The sequence below is a fragment of the Zonotrichia leucophrys genome, chromosome 3 (assembly GCF_028769735.1).
Source record: "Zonotrichia leucophrys gambelii isolate GWCS_2022_RI chromosome 3, RI_Zleu_2.0, whole genome shotgun sequence".
Taxonomy (NCBI): domain Eukaryota; kingdom Metazoa; phylum Chordata; class Aves; order Passeriformes; family Passerellidae; genus Zonotrichia; species Zonotrichia leucophrys.
Genome location: NC_088172.1, coordinates 53,766,649 through 53,788,472, shown reverse-complemented (window position 1 = coordinate 53,788,472; position 21,824 = coordinate 53,766,649). Strand labels below are relative to the sequence as shown.

At 37.9% G+C, this 21,824-nt stretch overlaps 1 protein-coding gene across 17 annotated transcripts in view; it reads right to left on the bottom strand.

Moving 5' to 3' along the window:
• Positions 1-21,258, bottom strand: part of SYTL3 (synaptotagmin like 3) — a 35,022-nt gene extending 13,764 nt beyond the window's left edge. For 4 of the 17 annotated variants that reach the window (XM_064708245.1, XM_064708260.1, XM_064708261.1 and 1 more), the window contains exons 1-8: positions 21,065-21,213; positions 16,492-17,036; positions 14,879-15,094; positions 10,813-10,877; positions 8,227-8,278; positions 6,745-6,817; positions 5,791-5,863; positions 2,345-2,469 (exon numbers count right to left, since the gene is read on the bottom strand). In XM_064708245.1, coding sequence (XP_064564315.1) covers positions 2,345-2,469; positions 5,791-5,863; positions 6,745-6,817; positions 8,227-8,278; positions 10,813-10,877; positions 14,879-15,094; positions 16,492-16,601 — 714 coding nt within the window. In that variant the 5' untranslated portion in view covers positions 16,602-17,036; positions 21,065-21,213. Of the gene's footprint in view, positions 1-2,344; positions 2,470-5,790; positions 5,864-6,744; positions 6,818-8,226; positions 8,279-10,812; positions 10,878-14,878; positions 15,095-16,491; positions 17,037-17,136; positions 17,228-18,828; positions 18,913-20,306; positions 20,349-20,727; positions 20,785-20,897; positions 20,974-21,064 lie in introns of all 17 variants that reach the window. The other 13 variants (XM_064708248.1, XM_064708249.1, XM_064708247.1 and 10 more) reach the window with 13 other exon arrangements.
• Between the last annotated feature and the right edge of the window lie 566 nt (positions 21,259-21,824).

The window sequence follows — 21,824 nt, the reverse complement described above, 5'->3', positions numbered from 1 at the left end:
TATTAAGTGCCCTGCCTTAAGAACAGATGCAAGAACTAAGTTACCTTGTGAGAGGGAAACAGACAGAAAATGCATTCAGAATACAGTCTCAAAAAACCCCCAAGTAAACCCAAAATAGTATTTCCTAGCAGAGAAAGTGTCTTCTGCTTTATAAAACCTGAAACACAAGTGATTTTCACTTGCTAACCAAAACAAGCCGAATACACTGAATTTTAGCTTCTACTTGGATCAGAAAGACTTTGCTATTGTGCAGTACAGAACAGAAGAGGCTGACAAGGCAACTCAGCTACCAGTGCTAAACTCAGAGGTCACAGAGCCCAGCCCAGCTCATGTCTGCAGCTGTTGCCACAGGAGAGGTAACCCACAGCTACCCATGCACCACACACAGCTCCCAAACGTGGCACAAGCCTGCTGGCTCCCCAGCGAGGCAGGGATAGCTGCACTTCCTTAGTAAACTTAGACATTCTAAAGATGAGAGGCCCTCAAAATCCAGATTTTACACTGGCTGGTACTTCTTGCCATTGGATTTGGTTTTTTCACTAATACTGAGTTTAAGTATAATCTCTTTCAATTTTAATCCAAAGGAATCAAGCTCTTTGATTCCTCTCACAAATTTAGAAAACAAACTTAAGAAACAGATAGTGTCCTTGAGGCTTAAAAAATGCCCCGGTTTTAAACACTGCAAATTCAAACTTGTGGTTACAGTTACAACTTCACAGTCACTCCTTAGAGAAAAAAACAGTTTAACAGTTTCCAAGGGGGAAAGCCACTCTTCTGATTCATGTTCTGAAAACAAAAGTTCTTTCTGGGGTGGAAATCATAACAAGTAAGATTTGAACATGATATTTTCTTATAAATATAATGAGTTGTTTGGCAAGTGTAATTTAAAACAGGTTCTGTCCCATAACTTAAGGCATAGCTCCCTTTCTAAAGGAAAACAAAGATGAAGGACATTCACAATTTAAAAAAAAATCAACATTACTTCTCACAAAACTAAAATTTTAGCTTAAATATAGTCTAGTGATCAAATGACAGAGAAATAGCACTCTGGCATAGAAACACTGAAACCTTTTTTTCAAAACCTGCAATGCAAATCATGGACATAAATTCTAAATTTTTAAACAGGCAATTAAAAACCCACAAAAATAATTTGAATTCCCCTACTAATTAATTTCTTAAGCCAAAGAATCCATATCCATCTTTTAAATGTGGCAGATTGATTGTGATCAGCATGCAGTGAAGCATAGTCTGAATTCACATTGCCTCCAACTGTGATGTTTTTCAATGCATTAGAGGGGCAGTGCTCTGCCTGTGGAATAAATCTAATACCAAAGTGTGGCTTGACACAATGAAAGCAGCACTCAGGTAACCAGTAATTGTTGCCAATTCTATTGATAATTTATTTGTATATACAAATACCAGAACTAATTTCACAGAGTTCTCAGATGCTGTTGGGCCAATTCAACCTGCCCAGTCCATGCAATTTGACATCCTGTCTCTTCCATTTATCAGCACCTAACACTTCTGAGGAAAATGAAAAAGTGCACAAGGGAGCTGTGAGCAATGTGTGCCACAAGATCTGGCCCAAAGCAAGGGCTTTTCTCAGCATCTAAATCAGGCACTTAGCAAACCACACTGACCTCACTCAGACTAACAAGGCAATTCAGTAAGTGACCACAATGTGCAAAACTGAGTACGGACAAAGTTCAGTCACTTGAGAGCTGAGAGTGTACAAAACAGAATCTTCAGTGTAACTCTAAAACAGAAATGTGAGATCATCTTCAGGCCTGCACAATTCATAGGAAAACATTTGACTGGATTTTTCTCAAACTTCAAGAAAACATTGAAAGCTAGAGACTGTAACCAAAGCAAAAGGAAAAGGGAGGTTGCATAGCAACTAACAGCAATGCTTTCTCCCTGACAAGTTAAAAAATGCTCAGAAAATATCAGGATGGGTCTGGGATGGTCACAGCTTGTCCTGTTCAGCAGCAAATGGGGCAGGAAGAAGACAAGACAAGCAGTCTAACAGTCACATAGAGCAGGTATCAGTCCAACCTCAAGAGAATTTGTGAGCACCTGAGAGCAAAACGTCCCATCCTCACCATCCTCCCCTTCCTTGTTAAAAATCCCAGTTAACATTTCAACTCTGGGCTGACATCAGTTGTACAGAATCTGTGAAAAACCTTGTGAAGAATCAGAGTTCTGACCACAGTCAGTGAACATCAGCTATGTCCTGTTCATAAAATAAAATAAAAATTCCACTGTGCACATGATTGCTCTCACAAATGCATTTCACCCTGAAACAGCTGTTACAGTAAGAAACTGTGTATAATAATATGGATACCCTGCTTGTAACGTTGATTGCAGTGTCAGACTGGCTCCTTCTTTGCTTTCTTCTTTCCACATTCTTCCCATAATCTGTGGTTAGGACACATCTGTCAGCCATATCATTCTGGGACTTTGATATTTCTGAAGATAGAATAAAGAGAAAAGCCACTATAACAAACTTTGCAAGCAATCCTATAGATTTATAGGCTAATTCTGTAGCTTTCAAACTGTCATCCTGTACCTTTAGCATTGATCTCCTAAGGGTAAGAAACAGCTGGGAAGACAAGTGGTTGTCATATTGTATATAATTATATTTGCCTGCCTAAACCTTTCATGCTGTTTCAACTGGAAATTATACTCCTTGCTGCCTATCATTATAGCTGCTGCAAGGAATGGTGAGCCATCAAATACAGTTTCCTCTCAGAAGCAGCTACTACAGCTCCTATGTATAGTTTGATTTGTAAACCAGTTTGGTTTGGTTCAGGATAAAAGCAAAATCATTACAACAATATAAAGCAACATGACAATGAGAAGTAGAAAGATGATCATATTGGAAAATATTTAGAAACATATCCCAAAACGTGGACAAAAGGAAGGATGTTACATACTCTGGTCCCAAACCACATATTATTTTAAGAACCTGAATAGCCTGCATTGACTTCAACAACATTATTCATATGGATAAGCTTATGTCCATACTTAAGCATCTCACTGAATTAGCACTTCAGTTACACTTAGTTTATTGGCAAATAAATCTACAGGGTGATTGAACATCTGATGCCCCACTTTTCACTTCTTATTCCTTAGTGTACACTCAGAATTTTGCTTAAAGGGAAGGGCAGCACTCATCCATGACTTCTGAAGTTGAATATGAGCAGGCTTAACTGCAGATACTTTGTTGTCAGTCCCAGATAGACTCTCATGAAGAATTAAAAATTTATAAGTAGCACATGAAATAGCTATCATATGTTTAATTCATGCAGAAGAAATAAACACTTCTCTCACAACATGAACCTCTGTGGAGGAACCTCAGACAGCAGACAATACAACATTATGGTATTCAAAAACAATGGCACTCAAGTGTGATTTTTAAAGACACTGTGGGTTAGTTTTGTTCTTAGCAGCAATCAGTCCTCAGATGTTTACTGTACTCTGTGTACACCATTAAGGCACCATGTGACCCATTCAAAGGCAGGCTCAATTAAGCCATCTCTGTAAACGAAACCAGGTTTTTAACATACACAATGAAATCAGAGATCATAAAAGAGACTGGAATTGAGAGTTCTAATGGAATAGATACAATCTGAGGAGCTTGACCAGCAAGAGGCAGAAACACCAGCCTTGCCTCACACTCTCTTACAAGGAACAGGTTATAGAACAGGTTATTGTGTGAGAAAACACAAATGTTCAGTTTTCGTATCTATTCCTCTTTTGGCTTCTCAACCCAAATATCATTAAGACTGACACTCTCTCTAGTGCCAAGGGCAATTTTTCACTGCAAATAAAGCTACAACCAGTAATTCATTTTCCATTCACCAAAAGGCCACCACTGGATTAGAATCTCCTCTTGCTGCCAAGCCCCTGGAACAGGAGGCAGCAGCACAAAGGAGCAGATGTACAGTGGCAGCTTTGTGCTGCACACGCCCATCCCTCGTTCCCGCTGCGCTCAGACATGCACACACACGCGCGCTGCCTCCAGTGAGAGAGTCAGAGGCACAGCAAGCTTCTCCAGGTTTACTTACTGCAGCACACAAGAGCTGGGTGTACTAAATACCTCTGCAAACCAGGATATTTTTATCTAGATAAGATACAGAGTACTAACTTTAGACTCTCGTGATCAAAAACATTTATCAGCACAGTACCAGGTTTCATTGAGAAACCATACTGTCTGAAAAAGCTGCTTTTTTAAGGCAAAAAACCCAAGTCTTTCTCTCGGTAACACTTCTTTTAACTACTGACTTCAATGATTGCAACAGCCTGCTATTTTCTCCCAAATTAAACTGCTCCACATTAACTGAGGATGAGAGCACCTGAGTGGGGTTTCACCTGTAGCTGAACTGAGCTAACAACTTGCTTCCATCTCCCTCTGGAATGCCTGCTCTGCTCTTCTCCATCCCTGATATGGCTCCTGATCGCATGGACCAGCACTGTCTGTTGTACATGTTCCAACATATCTTACCTTGATCCCATTTAACTCACTAAAACAGCAGAAAAGTACCTATGTGCTTTGTCTAGGTTAATACTAACCTAGACAAACCAATTTCCAGAGGGTTCCAGATGCTAATTATACCAGCATAAGGCTCGAAACAGAAAGAAAAGAAAGATGTGAGTAGAGTAGGACCTTCCTTTTGGCAGCAGGGAAATAATAAATTAGTTTGCTGCAATCCTGACAGTTTTTACCAGTAATTCTGGGATATGGCCAGGCTTCAAACTAACAGAAAGCTGAATAAATTACTTTGCATCCAGTTCTATGCTGCAACTATTATTGTTTCCAGGATCTTACACCACTGTATGCTTCTCTTTAGGAGCAAATCACCACGTCTCTGTATAGTTTTAATATGTGTTCTCACAGACACAACATTAAATTTGCATAGTTCAAGGAGAATAGGTCTTTAGGATGGGTGGAAGAAGCTAAAGGAAAGACCAAACAAGAACTAAAAGAACAGTCAGGGGGAAAGGCAGAAAGGCACTGAAGCCAGATTTATTCAGGTCTAATCTCACATGTGGGGTTGTGTAAGTTGAAGCTAGTAAGAAAATACCACTGTTTGTTCAAATCCATGCAAATTTGCAAGCCCCTGTAATCTTCTTAAGACTCAGAAGTTGTTTTCCTCTGGTCACTGATGCCTTTAATTTGTTTTTCACAAAGGCTGACTGTCCTCAGTGTAGTTTAGCCTTAGAGGTGCACACACAGTCTGCATCCCTAGGAACAGCAGGCAGTGTAAGAGAATGAAAGGAACCAAAAGCATCAGAAGGGAACAGGGGCTGCCAGGACTGGAAAGCACTTAGAAACGTGCACTGAAAAATTCCACATAACTAGACTGAGAAAGAGGAAGGAATTCCTCATGAATACTGCCAGTGAATGAAAATATTAAACTCCTGTTAAATGACAGACTCTTTAATCAGGTCAGCTGGGGCTCAGCCAGATAACATGAAGATCAGAAATTGGTTGTTACTCTAACATGAGTTAAATATACTGGATCTGAACACCTGGTAAATGAAAAAAATTATACAGTCTTTTCACATCTTAACAAGAAAAGTGTTCTGGTTTGATATAATCAGTTTATTTAACAACTGGCAGAATATTTAAGGATAATTAGATTTCCTGGCACAACCTCGGCATTAATAGTTTCAGCCATTACTTGATAGCCTTTTTAGAACAACTTCTTGGCCAACACTGTGGCCAAAAAATCAAAACATTTGACTACATTATCCTGGAATGACAAGACAGTGAAAGCTACTTACTTTTTATATGTGTTGTGAGAGACAAAAACAAGTTTTCCACAGATTTATTAAACTTTTTAGACTCTCCAAGTTCCTGCAAATGGGAGATGCAAAGAGTAAGAAAACACAAAATATTTGTAATTTTAAAGTTGCCATGATTACATATCTACAGACCACATAATCAGATGGTAAAGCTGCAGCCTTTTGCTCACTTCTGAAGACAAATACATCTGAGGACATACATTGATGTATGGAAAGTCATCTTTTCAGTTCCGTGGTCTTTCACATATAAGCAGAACTCCTCACAGAAAGATCACATCATAAGTTCATAAATACAGCTAATTACATCACTGATTTGTGGTAAGGTATTTAATACTTTTATCTATTACAGAACAAAGTTTTCATCAAACTCCAGGTACGTACATAAGAATGCTTACAGAACTGCAATGGGCTTCAAAACCAGGGCAGAGCCTGAGGAGCCAGTCCAAAATTAAACAAAACAGTAATTTCGTGCAATTTCTGTGAGTTTCACGTCATGTTCTACTATTCTGCCCACTAGAAACTGGAATGCAAAGGCAGCCATCAAATTCACTGTTTCTCACTCAGTAATGAAAGTGACATGTGACCACTGAATGTCACAGGAACATGGGATCCTTCAGGTCGGAGTGGAACTCAGAAATCAGTCCAGTCTTCCTGTGATGAAGCACCATAACCAGATGCAATATTCTAATCTCAAGTAGAGTGGTTAACCACTTCCCTCAAAAACCGAAAAATAATTGAAAACAGCCCTCATAGCCTCTAAACTTTCCCTCCCAGTACCCATGCAGCATAAAAATAATGACCAAGTAGCAAAAGGCTGCATTTATATTGCAGAGGGATGTTGCAGCAGTTATTTACCACATTTCTGTGGCTGACCTTTTCATAAGAATGACACCCTAAGGAATGCATTTATGTGTATATTCTGCAGATACATACATTACCCATCACACTGGTTCCTGCTGGTGATTCTGCAAAAGGAGGTGGAGTTGGAGGTACAACAGAAATTTTACTAGAAATTAAGAGATAAACAGTGCAATAATTAATATATGATGCCAACAGATGAATAAATAAACCATGTTCATGCACAATACCTTCATTACCCATGTTTCCAGCACTCTATAAAGGTCTGGGTCAACATCCTGTGTCTGTCAGACTTGCAGCACAGGTATATTGCCTGTTTTCAGGAATTAGGACTACCTTTCTACCTTCTCAATCTTGGAGTGCTCCAGGTAAAATTCTTACATTAGAACTATCAGGAAGATCAAATTTAGGATAAGCTCCCTAGACTTCTACTTGGCTGGGAGTATCACAGACTGCGTCCTGAATCCTAAGACACAATTGCTGTGAAATGCACCCCATGTCTTGTTCAGAGATGTTTTCAAAATGTAGTCATCTTTATTTACAATACTAAAAGGATCCTTCCTTGCCTGGGTTCAGAGCTGTTAAAGACCCTTTAAACATTCCTGCCATTCCATCTGTGGTAAATAGTCCTGGTCTGTGAAAAAAAAAATCTGCTTGATTCTCTTATCACAGCACAATCACAGATCCTAAAGTAGCTGGTGAACTTGCTTCTTCATTCTTTAATTTTTACCACATCCAAGTAGGAGAAAATCTTGGTTAGGATCTTATCCAGCTGAGCATAAGTCTCTTTCTTATGCAGCTGTGCCCTGCCAGACAATTATAATAAATTGAGACTATCTCTTCATATCTTATTTTACACAGGCCTTTTGGGGATTTTTTTTGGTTGGTTTGGATTTTGGTAGTAGCTGTTTTTGTGGCTGTTTGGTGCTGTAGTTTTTGGTTTGGTTTATTTTAAGGCAGAGGCCTCCTTTAATAACATAATAACCAGACTGTTACTTCATAATATATCACTGGTAAGTAAAGCATGGTCATGTATTGCCCTCCAGTCAAAGTATTTATTCACTGTAAACTAGATTTTTAAATTTTTTTTTAAGTTTGGTAAGTGGAAGTGTCTAACTTCTTGTCTACCATTTATTGTAAAACTATCATATCAGCAATATCTCCCACTGAACAAATAATGATGCTGTTATGACACCTAGAAAATAACTTTCATCTACAATAATTTAGAAGCATTTGGCAAATTTAACAGATAATTGTATAAATAGTTAAGCAAAAAATATAAGCAGATAAAACAAAGATAATGCACATCTCTTCATTTCAAGGAAGACACTATTACTCCAAACACGATACTTACTCTCTGTTGTATGTGAGACATATTGTGTGGATTGCTGACAACTAAAAGTGAAAATTTTTCTATGCTTTTATCATTTGAACTCCAAAAGTACTGATTCTTTTTCATAATAAAGGAATACAAACTACTCGTTGGTTTACAACAAAATATATCAGCCATACAAATTTGCCGTGTCCCAGGACTGTTTGTCCTTTTAGGAGTCTTACCTCAGATTCTGGTAAGATTCCAAGAGCTTTGCACCAACTGTTTCATGTCTGCCTATGAAGGAGGAAAAAAACCCAGATCATTTAGTAGCAACATCAGTTACTTGTGCTTGTATAACACTTTTTAAAACCAGTGCCTTTCAGGAACTGGCCTTACACAAGTCAGGAATGAAGTCAATTCCCAGCTAATGTATCAGCACACACGCCAAGCAACGCACAAGTCTGACACTGTACCATGATTCCACCCTCCCCTGGTGCAGGTGAAACACAGATAACTCTTCACAGATGCTAAGGACAATCACACAGAGATGCCAACATGCCCATTCCTAGGTTTCCAAGGGCTGTCAGCGTCCCAGGGTCCAGGAGGCAGGCGGTGCATGGGCGCACTGTGCTAAAGCACACTTCAGCCACAAAACTCAAACACTAAGGGATGCTTGAAAACATCTACAAGAATAGGCACATGGTCAACTCTTGGACCTCATGAAAATTTTTCTCACTCTTCCTACTAGAGACCTGAGCAATGACGAAAATGCTTGACTAGCTCACAAACATGAGCGAGAGCCTTTGCTAAGAGCATCCCTGCAGGGAAACAGCAACCATGGCACATCCCTGAGCTGAGCAGCCACAGGGATGTGGAGACACCAAGGAGCAAGAGCTCCATCAGGCATCAACAATGAAGACTCTCAAAACTGTTATTTGTTCCTGGGGCATCACAAATGGTGAACTGAAATTATCTGGAGTGACTTTAAGCACTAGTAATTCCTGATACAGTAAGCAACAAGTGATCCATGTTTTACTGTCATTAATTATAAGATTACCTACATGAAAGTAATAGCTGTTAGACCTTACAGCTCAAGGATGTTAGAATTTTCAATCAGAACCCCAGAATTCTCTCTTATTGAAAAATAACATTTGCTATCTTAGATTTTAAATTGATTGGTCATGAAAAGTAATCTACCACTTTAATGAAAATGTTAATCTCATTCTTTAGGTAGAAGATACAAAAACATTATTAAAAAGCATAAGAATGTATTTATTTTTTTTTTTTACACTATACAACATGAGAAAACGTCACTATAATATTTTTTTTTTCAGTTCAACTTCCCTTCTAGCAATTACTTCAGTTATATTTTCAAACCAAAAGAGGGCACTGTCCCTCCAGGATTGAAGATTGCATAAAGGCTGCTGTGTTTCAAAATTTGTCACTTTTTAAACTCCTTTAAATATATCAGTTTGTTTAGTTCCTTTGATTAGACCAAGCATATTTCTCCCTGCAGGTTTATCTTCTGTATATCCTTAGATCTTTGTGACGTCAACAGCATTACCATTAGACCAACTAAGCAAAATGCTTCCAGAACTCACAAAGCCTTCATAATTCAACGTGAGAGCGGATTTATTTTGCTGGAAAAAGAGACTGTCTGTAACTTGCATTATGAGATTCGATATCCAAGAACAACATTTTCCAATAAAAATATATTATTAATAGAGATTGATAAAACTACCAGTTTCGTACTCGTTGAAAAGAATGAGGGGAAATTATTTTACTGGATAAAATTGTACTTTAAAAAGATCAGTCAACTAACACTTTAAAATCAAAAATTTTGTTAGCTGGAAGGGACTTTAGCGAAATCTTTCAAATTTTAAACGAATTGTTTTAACAGGAAAACAAAACTTTAACAGGAAATTAAACTTTAGTTTCATTGCTTAATATGCTGCCTGCTGCCTTTCACAAACACCTGCCACCCAAAATTTGCCTGATTATGCTCTTCCTTTTATAAAATTCTTCCTATTCAAGCTTCCCAATAGAGGTTTAAGGCCTGGCTCTTTCCTTTTTACCAACTACTCTCAAACATAGATGCAGATACTGGAAGTGAAACTGTATCATTTAACTTCAGTCAAGGACAAAACTCAGTAGATGCCTACAGGAAGCGGCACTTCAAGGGAAAGAGAAAACAAATCTTCTCCACCTTGCTAGTAATTGTAGGTGAAAACAAACACTAACAGCTCCTTTGTGGGCAAAACATTCTCAATAGAGCATTCCATCCACATCCTCTATAATTTCTTTTAGAATTTTGTAGTTTTAATGGCTCTGAAAAGGCCCAGCAAAAGGCAATGGCACAGCCAGCTGGCTGAAGGTAACAAAATAGTGTTTAGTTCTCTCCTGATTTATAGCTATACATGGATTTATAGCTATACATGTATAGCTATACATTCTAAACTTCAAAATTTCCTCAGTGAAAGAACCTGAAGTTTAAACTTTGACAAATGATGAATGCAAGATCATTTTCTTCCTTTACATATAACATTTCAATATTAATTTCACATCATTGTATTTCTTAGAAGTCTTACACACTCATGAATTCAAATTTAATTCAAATATGGCCAGCAATATTCTTCTTTTTATTACTCCAACAAAATAAGTTATACTTTTAAATGCATTCTGCTAATTTGTGTTCATGTTTTCTTTACTGCACAGGCAGATGGACTGCATGGAAGAAACACTGGATACAGTGTCAGACTACATTCTGTGTTTAACTTAGATGACAACTACACATTACATAGCAGTTTATGATCTGTTCCAGTGATTACCTTCACCTGGATATTTCTTTGCTCGTTCCTCAAAGAACCATTCACCAGCCTTCACTTTCACATCTCTGGAAAACAATCAAAAGATATTAGAATCAAAATGTTTGCAAATGCATTTCTTTAAATGTTCAGTTACCATGTAACAATCCAGCATCCTTTATTAATCTTACCGTAAAACTAAGATTTCATGACTACTCAACCTATTGACTGGTTTTGCAGTGGGTCTGAAAACAACATGGAGGGCAAGAATCCTTTTGGGGACATTTGTTTTGGCTTTGGAGGGGGTTTTGTTTGAGGGCTTGTTTTCCTTTCTGCAGTGTAGGACTGGCCGTGGAAAGTGATACACCCTGCTCTGGCCATTGTTCTGAAGGCAGGAGAGCCCTGGGTGACTCCAGTCTGCACAACCAACTTGCAAAGCAGCCCAGGCACTTGTGCTGAGTGGGGAGCTGGCTGCTTACAGCTGCAGCCTCGTCTGAGAAGTCAGGAATGTCCATGGTAGAGGACATGGTCCCTAGCAGAACTCAGGATGGCTACCAGGGAGCACTGAGCTCCACAGCCCTGGCAGCACTGGGGCGTCATGGCCCATCTCTCCATTTTCTGGAGACTACCATCAGTTACATCAATGTCTTACAAAGGCACCAGGATCACAGGAACAGAAAAGTAATGATTAGCAAGTACAAGATTATATCAGATTAAACAGCTCAGTCACAATCATATTTTCAACAAATATTACTCTTCCTGAAGTCCGCGACCTAAATTCACCCATTATTAAAAAGACAAAAAAAAAACTTGAACTGAGGATAGGATTCTCTGGATCCTTCAGGTTCCAAATTCTCATCTACATGTCTTACTAGTTTTTAGCGCATGTATAATATCTCTCTTCCTTGCCAATTTTGTGATGCTTACTATAAGATGGAGTCTCACCACAAAGATTTCCTCAGTGCAGGCACTGCTAAACTTTTTGTCTACTCAGTTGATGATTTTCTTTCTATAAACTTAATCACTTTATTACCATTCTCTCTACCAAAATTGCTTGACACTGGCAATAGCATGCAAACTTTAAATTCATGTAGGGCTTACCTTCTCTCAAGAAAGCAAAATCTCTAAATATGAGAGCTAAAGTGATAGCCACAAATGGGCAAGGCAACAAAACCTCTGGGTCTGCTGTTTCACTTCACCTTATTCTGTGTCAAAACAAACTATAGGTAGGATACTTTTGGTTTTGCCACTTGATTTTAAAGCTTCTTAGGCATTTTAGTGACATTGTAAGCAGCAATGCAGATTAAAAAAATAAAATCAGCACCCAGCTACAGTGTACAATTAATTTCCATACCTAACCATAGACCTTTGTGCATAACTGAACACAGATGAGCCTGAAAATTAGGTTTAAATAACTGAGACAAGATACTTCCTCATTTGGATGGAGATCTATTAATTAATAAATATCTGAAATCTCTATCTTCAAGACCTTTGCATTGGTAGTGCCTTGACTTCCATTCAACCCCAGGCCCCTTTTTATATTATTCCCATCTCTCCCTGGTTATGTTCCAGAGTTTAATCTCCACTTCTGCACAGATCCACACAATAATTGAATCTACTCACAGAAGTTCCAGACATGCCTTCCTTGGAGGTGTTCAAGGCCAGGCTGGCTGGGGCTCTGGTCTTAGTGAAAAGTGTCTTTGCCCTTGGCAGGGTGGGTGGAACCCAGATGATCTCTAAGATTCTTTCCAACCCAGACCATTCTATGATAATTAGATCACACACAGAATGAAAACAGATCTGAAAATATCTTTTTTTTTAAATAAAGAGTGTACTAAGATATGACCAAAAGTATGAAAACAAAGCTAATAAACACCCTTTGTCAGGTAAAATAGACCAAACTCCTCCAAAACAAACATCTTTCTAGACTCCTAGAATATAGGATTCCTTTAAAAAAAACCAACATACTATACCAACTCCATTCACATAAAAGATGCCTCTTCCAGGTGAAAGATAAAAACTTTTTCAGATCACAAGGTTTTCAAAATTTCTTATTTTGTAAGAAATACAGAATTTGCCTGTCCCTACATGCTCTTTCACTGAGGTGCTTAAGCACATTCCTTGCAAACATGACCCCAGAATCTAGGGGAGAACCTCCATTGTGCTGCTGCTGCTGTTTGGTTCCGGAAAAAACTATTCTAGTGATAAGCAAGACCCAAAATTACAGTTACTTGGGACTTGGAAATTAGCTCTTACCATTTTTTGCCATCCTATTTTCCCTCACCAGGATAAACTAAACGGGCTGAGTACCATTCACCACATTGCTGCAGTCCCTACCCTTCTTGAGATTTGCAGTTTTGATGTTAAGCTCACTTAAGGCAATGGAAGAAGTCTGAATTTAATTGATTTTACTTCATGACTAAAGACCAAATGTACTTTCTCTTCACATAAAGAAATTCAATGACAGCTGGCATATCCATCTGTATTAGCAAGATTTAAAAAAAAGGTAATTTCCTGAAGGAAAAGTAAAAAGGTCTTTTAATTAATCTAGATAACGTTTTCTTGGTTTTACCATTAAATATCTGGACAAGCTAATTAAATAATTAGGGGTGTGCAGCACTACACAAAGCAGCTTAACAACCAAGGACTCTCCAGGGGATTTCCACAGCAGCCACCAAATAACTAGAAACTAATTTAAAGCAAGAGGAGGTGGGGAGGGTTATCTAGACAAGGATATGGAAAGATAACTTTCAAATTTTCAGTTTAGTGCATATAGCTTAAAACACAGCAAAACACACAAACCAAAATCTAGTAAATATTTTGTATCAAGTATAAATATAACTGAACTACCTGTTTTGCATATTAGTTGCTAAATAAATTGAAGATTCAGAGAATATCTTGTTTGCAATAGTTTACAACTCTCTGCCAAACTGTAAAAAATTACTTCAAACTACCACAAATTTGACTTGAGACCAATACTTTGCCTTGTCTTTCCCTCTATTTTAATCTCATTTTGGCACCTGCAGAGGGAGTGGAGTGGTGGATTCATCTTGTGGTGGCATAAAGTAGATTTTCATCCAAATCCTCACCCTTTCCACAGGGATATTTAGCATCCTGCAGAGCTTTTGAACAATTTCACTAACTATCATTCTTCACCTATGTATTATTTTTCATCAAATGGGAAAATATCTCTAAACCATTTTGCTTAGAAAGATTGCATTTAATAGAATGGACTAGGGGAATACTGTGATATTAAAAAAAATACTTTACCAATAAAGTAAAAGAGAGATTGTTTCCTGAATCCTGAAATACAAAAATGTGGTGTAGTAAAAGAAAAAAAACCAACTAATTCAAAGTAAAAAAAAAAAATCGTATTTCTAACTATACTTGAATAAATCCTAGTAAGGCTACTAATTGGTTTTGCCCTTTGAAATTTCATAAAGCATGACTCCAAATTATTTGTCAATCAGATTTCTTGCTCCAGTGGTAAGAGGCAGAAAATGATGAGGAAGTTATCAAGAAATTTGCTATACTACATCAAAGCACAGCACCTTCAGCAGGTTGTGAGGATGCACTGGTTCAATACTGAGTTGGTTAGGTATGAAAATAAATTGTACAGTCTATATGAGTGCTGATTCTTTTTTTTAATTGTCTGCATTGCTACTTACAAAGATGCCATTAAAATACCTAAAAGGCTTGCAAATCAAATGACAGAACCAAAAGCATCCTACCTATAGTTTGTTTTGACACAGAATAAGGTGAGGTGAAATGGCAGACCCAGAGGTTTTGTCGCCTTGCCCACTTGTGGATATCACTTTAGCTCCTGTATTTAGAGATTTTGCTTTCTTAACAAGGAGCTCTCTCAGTGGCTCAGATTCATGACTGTTTCTATGCTTTGTTATTATCATCTTTGTCACACTCACAGTACCTCTGGCCTACCCTGAGGCTCCATTTTGCTAAACACAGGGAGGGAAACATCAGCTATGTGCAGAACAACCCAAAATTTCCATCCATTTCACCACTCTCAGGACCTCGGACAACATTTTCACTCCACCAGTGGCTCTGCAGGCAGGCAGAATTGCTCACCTACCCGTGAGCATAGCAAACGGTGCATTTCCAGAGGCAGGGGCTCAGGCAGACGCGGCACTCGGCGCACACGCGGTGGCTGCAGCCATTGCACACGGCGCCTCTGTTCACCAGCAGCCCCAGGGACTTCTGGCAGCGAGCACAGCACCTCTCCTGGAACTCATGCCTTGTGCTCCTTGCCCCCTTCCACCGAAGCTGCTGCAGCTGCTGTTTCATCTTCCTAATTGCACAGGTAAAAAGGAAAAAAAAAAGAAAAAAATTACAGAGGACAAAATCCTCATGGAAAGCACAAGTTAGCAATACCCTGGTTGTGCAGTACCATTTCTAGTGGGAGATATGCCCTCCAGTGTGACCGCTATTGAGCACTGTTTGAAAAGGTGCACACATAGCACTTCTGCAGCGTGACCAGAACTGTGCATACTAACAGAGAAATAGTTTAGTATAAATGGGATTTTGTTCATTTCAGGCCCATTTTCCACACTGAAATCATTTTATGCAAGTGATTATGCATTCACCTCCAAAAACTGAGACTAGATGGTACCCCCTTTCATTTATTTTTAAACATCATATTTATCCAAGAATTAAATATTCTACTGAGAAAAAAATAATCATAACAAATGCATCATCTGAAAAAACCAAAACAGCACACAGCCTAAAATATCAAAACCTTTGTCATTAACTTTGCTTCCATTGCATGTACCAATTATCAAAATCTATGTTTTTAATTGATGGTAACATCAGCAGCAGTTGAAAAGGATTTTCTAACCAATTCAGACTTTCTATATAGCCCTTCACATAATTACTATTGCTTTAATATTGTTTTATGCTTAATATGTCCCATTATCCTTATATAAATGTTTGGTGTAAGCAAAATTTAAATTTCCACATTTAAGGGACTAAAAATTTATATCTTACCCACACCAATACCTAGTTTTACAGGGGGATGCAATATCACAAAGCAGGATACTGGGAAATCCTGGTCCTAGCCAAGACAGCAAATAAAAAAGCAAATAAAGTGCTGGAGAATTATCCTTTATCCTCACCTGCTGAGATACTGGCAGAGTGTGAAATTAGTAAATAAAATCCTTTCCTAACCAATGACACCTATTGACACAAGCAACATCCTCCAAGGCAGAGTGGTGTGCTCACTGCCTGTTGTGTGTGAGGAGGAGCAGTGATGGATTCAGCACAATGAGCAGGTATCCAATGATTCTAAACTCCAGTCTTGGCACAATCTAAGCTAAATAAGCCAGCCTAAGATCTGAATATGTTCCATGTTACCAAGACTACACATATGCATACATAGGAACATGATGAGAATGCCATAAAGCCTTCACAGAAAAAATGCAGCCAGCAACTGAACTTTCTATGAAAGCTGGAAGTAAAATTCACCAAGTACATTATTCAGTGAACATGATTTGCTGATCTTTAATGTAGAGTCAATAGAATGGCAAAAAAACAAGAGGCTCTGGATAACCTTAGATTTTTCCAGAGAATAAAAAGACATTAGCTAACAAGATCTATAAGAGGAGGACAACAAGTGGAAGAAGAGTAATTTAAAAGGAAAAAAAACAAAACAAAAACTAACAGAAAACAGGAATAGAGGAGCAGCATTACCTTATTCTTTCCTCCTCTGTTTTCCTCACCATCTGGTCACGGTACAGGACTTCCAGAACAGCCTCTCGTTCTAATTCCTTAAGGAAGTTCAGATTAAATTCACAGGCCATTTTTGCCAAATTTCACTATTTCACTTGTTTCATAAACTCCTGTTTTATGGGCTCCACTACATCCAGAGTGCTGGTCTGGGTGTTTCCTAAATGCCTGTGCTCTTACTTGATGAATTTCACTGTGTTGTACCCCTGAAAAGAAAAATAGCTTTGTCTATCTTCACACAGATCATCATTAAGTGTCTCTGCTGCACAGGGAATATGCACAGTTATCAAGGACACAGCAGTCTTGACTTTTTCATAAGTCCTTTAACTTCCTTTTCTTTTCTTTTTTCCACTGAAAGCAGTTCCAAAAAAGATGAGAGCTTGCAGCAACGCTCCAGATAGGGCTTGAACTGGCACCAGATAGAGGGACAATTCATCAAGAGATGTAAAGGAGTGGCAGAAATGGTTTGGGTTTCTTTATTTGCTCTTCTAGGTTTGGAGTTTCTGGGCCTAAGGGAAAAAAAAAAAACCAAAAAACCAAACATTATCTCTTCTCACCACTTCAAGACACTTCAAAAAATGTGAAGGACACATTTTGTTATACTCAAACCTTTCATGCAGTAAATTCAGACACAGGAGAGGTTTTAAGATAGTTCTGTTCTTCAGAAAGGCTCACCATATTGTCCATAGCACACAGGCACCTTCATATTTTTGTACAGTCAACATAAAACAATCATAAAAAAGCTTAAGTTAGTTTTGAATACAGGCCTACAGGTCCCATGACTGTCATACTGCCTGAGACAAAAATTTTGAGAAAAAATGTCCCTTTATAATCTCATTTTGTTGAAAAGACATCACAAGACTAAGAGGAAAAAAAGACCTCTAAGTCACTTCCATCAATTACCTGTGTCTGTTAAGTCCAGAGAAACAGTTTGATACCAAATAATGCTATTATCTTTGCTAATACACAGAGAGACTAAAATGTTAAGATATATACTATTTCCAGCTCAGTGTATTAATGATTTTGGTCCCAAATTGATAAAGTACAAATATATGCAAGTATAAAGTTGAAACAGAATCACAACTGTAGTTTGCATACAGTGACCTTCACTTTTGCAAAACTCCACTAAAATGCAAAGTAACTTTAATATACTTTGCAACAGAGTCAAGAAAGAACACAATTATTCAAGCTAAACCAGCTTACATACCATATTAATTTTAGACATTGCTGTCTAAGATTTAGTGCATATTACTAGAAATGTAAAACAAGTCCACTTATGGTACACCAATAATAAAGATGGGTATATGAAAACTGGTTTTAGTGTTTCAGACTTTATCTGAAGTAGAATCACAAGGTCAAGTTCTAGGCAGGTGTAGATACTGGGACAGAAGGGCAAAGTTTTTCCAAAGCAGTTACTGATGCTTCACTGATGGACCTCAGCTGAGAATCTGACCAACTTCTGCATTGCTAGATCATTATTTTCAAATACTAAGGTTTAAATTTAAAACAAACAGCTAAGCCACCAAAAGAACCCAGTAAAACTTCAGCTATATAGTGAGAATGCATTCCTGTCAGTGCAGGGAATTTACATGCAGCTTTCCCCAATTAAGTTACTTAATTTTCCACCAGAAAAAGCAGAGTGTGAAAACATGTCTACATAACCAGGTTGCATTCCATTTGTCTATGAGGATTTTTTCATTAAACCCTTCAACAGACACCAAAAGGACAAACCATTTCACAGAAGCTTGTGTTCAAGAAAAAAAAAAAAAAAAGATTTGGTTTCCTGTGGAAACAAGAGAGACAGAGATAGGCATAGTCATGTTTTATTTCCTTACCAACTGCAATTTCACAGGAAATTACTCATTTGAAACATAAAAAGGCTGAGCAATTTTTTTTTTTTTACACAATATAGGTCATTTTCAAAGGTCCCTGCATCCTTCACTTGCTTTCATCTTTTACCTTATGAATACCTCCTGAGATTGATGAGCATGTTTAAAACCATCGACTCATTTAAGTCAGCATAACATAAAGAGGAGTCAGTACAAATTCTGGTGTCTCTGCCCTACACAGGACACCAAAACATCCATTACAGGGTAAGCTACATTTGCCATAAACTTGTAGGATTTCGGGCATATCCAGAACACAATCAGAAAATCCCAGTAAAGCAGCAATTGACTGCATGACAGACAATACTAAGTGGATCCAACAAAACTCTGCTCTGGTGATCTTATAGAAAATACATTACTGCCTTATAGAGCTATTAACAATGTGCCACAGTAAAATAATTACAAAGAGCAATACCTGCAGTTAAGCAAGCACAGAAAGAGTTGCTATCCGATGTCTCCTTCAAATTCTTTAAAAAAGTCTAGCTGAATGATGAGGTAGCTTTAAGAATAAATAAAGTATTATAAAAGTATTAAAAGTATTACAACCCCCAAAATGAGAGCTAATCCTTGGCCCCACAACAAACTTGAACTTGTAATTATTTCACAGAGGTGTTCAAACTGGACTGAAAAGTTCTCTACCATTGTGAAATAAGAATTTCTCTTACACCAAAGCTGTCTGCACTAGAGCAGTTTTTTGGCAGTAATAAAGAAGTGTTTCCAGTAATGACCCTCTTTGACAGGAAAAACCTCATAAACCTTCAGGGATGCCCTCCTTTCATGTTCACCCAACGAATCCAGCCAACTAGCTGCTTTGCACAGTCAGCTAACCTCAAAGCTGACCATCTTCTACATAAAACCAAAAGTAGCAGCAACCTCTTTAGTAAATACCACTTCTTCCTTTTCAGCACAATGTTCACAAAAAGATTCTGTGGAAACACTTCTTAAATTATATATTTATCATTATTTATTATTACATTTTGTATTTAAATTAATGCAGGGTCAGGCACCTTGCAGATGGATCAGTAACTTCTTGAAAATATCATAACAAATCCCAAAGCCATTGTAAGGAATAAGGGATGACGAATGGGGCTACGCTTTTTGAGAGAAATTCATGCGTGCACAGAGTACAACCTCAAAAAAACATGTTTTTTCCTATCAGGACAAAATAGCATGTAGTTCTGTCACTGAACATCAAGGAAAAAGCATACCTTACACTAAATTAAGTTTGCAAAAACAGCTTCTTTCTTAAGCTTTTAAACTGAAAAATGACTGGCTTAGCAAGATTTTCCTCAAAGTAATTTTACAAGTAATGTATTACTTGATCTCCTTTCAGATCCTTAAGCTTCAACAAAACAATGGTAATTAAATAATTATAAATTAACATATCTTCTAAAGTCATAATCTTCATTTACTTAAGATAATGGGATAACTTTATCCATTAACCCAGAAGATGACTGTGACACATCAGTAGTGAGGAACAGATTAAGAAGGTTTAGAGTAAAACTAGTCCCAAAAGCTACTGCAATTTGTGGCCATTTTCTATTCTGCTGAGACCAATCACATAAATTCATTCTTAGTTAAGAAAATTACAAGTGTTATTTGGTACTACCTAGCTGCAACAGTTTAGTTTTTACATGCCTACATATATACATAAAAATTATTAAGTTCTTTGATAATGCTTTCCCAAAACTAAGACTCTAATATTAATAACTTCCCATCCCAGAATTCAGAGCAAAAATAAAACCAAATAATTAAACCCAACACAAACAACTACGTTGCAGGCGTGGTTTTTCCATGAAACCTTTTCCAATTTGAAAAAAAACCCATGCCAGTAAACAAAAATGCATCCCCCTGTGCTATGTCATACAGAACAGAGTAAAATGATGTCCTTACCTCTTCAGCAACCATCAAAGAGAGACACCAGGAAGTAAACTGCTTTTAAAAGATGAGAAGCAATCTTACTATTTAATTATCTCTCCTTCAAGAAAACTGGGGGCTGTTCTCCACCCCCTTTCCTTCCTCTGTGCACCGAAACCACTGATGGATGTTCAGAGGAGCACACCAAAACAGATGAAAGCAAATGTGCTCACAAAGAGCTCCAGTGTTACAACAGCTTTTGCCAGATCTCTGGTTTTGTTACCAGCAACAAGCAAAGATATTTGTTTTTCTAATAGTAAAAGGAGACTCAGCACAAGAGACTACAAGAGCTGACTGATACACCAAAATATGTCAGTGTTCAAGCTACACACAGGAAGAGAAGTGGCTTTGAGTTATACATATTTCTTTTTCACCGTAAATGCGAAACGCTTCTAACCTCAAAGTCTCCAGGACTTGCACAGAAAGCTTGATTTGTATCATAAGCAGTTATTTCCTGAAAGCAAAACAGTTTTCTACTTAGGTCTATAAGATAAAGCAATTAGCATAGATAAAAATTCAAGCGAAGTCAGTTTTTATGCATCTGCAAGAAGAAGAAAGTTATTTTACCTCACAACTGGAAATCTGATTTCAGGTAACAACTGAAAGTCAAAACACTACTCAGATTGGATGTCTTAAGTCAAGTCTATCACAGAATCAAGTGTGAGAAATGAAGTTCAAAATTACATACTAATTATTTCTAAGTCTGGAGAAAAAAAAAAAGAAGTTATTCTTACAGCTCAACCTCCTTTCTTGTTCCTGGCTCTACAAAACTGTGCATATGATATAGAAGCCCTTCTTAACTGTTTCAGGTGTTTTAAGAGTTGTAATTTCCAGTTAAAATGAAACAAAGCACAGCAATTCTACTCTCACAGTAAAGGTGAGGAGCCTGCATTTTTATAACTTCATCAAGCTAAATAGGTTCAAACATTTCCACCTGTGTATGTCAAGTTTAATTATCTTCTTTAACTGCATCACGGAAGAGAAAGCAGCTGTTAGTGGGGCATAGAGCTACGCACATATGCACCATATTTGGATAATTTGGGCCTTAATTATGGGCAAAACTTGAACTGAATGAGACGCCAAAAGCAACCTGAGGATTCTAACTACCCACAGTGACAGATTAACTGTATCCCAAATCCAGACTGTGGAATATTAGCCCTACTAGCAGCTTCCTTAATTGCCATATATTTAAGTCCTTGTAATTTTCCCTCTCATCCCTGGACCTGGAAAACTGCTGCAGTATTTTGTACATGCTAGGGATATACCCAAATATACAGCCGTTTATGCTTTGGTTCAAACAAGTACCACTTGTTCACTCTTCCCATAGTCCTCACTTTTTGTCTCTGCTTTTTGGAAGCAGCAAGCACAGGACTTGGAATGGGGCTGAGGATGTGCTCAGCACTCAGCCACACTCCCACTGCATCCCTCCGGAGCAAGCGGAGCTGGTGCTGCCCGCAGGGGGACCACAGAGCCCCAAAGTCAGGTGGCTGGTCA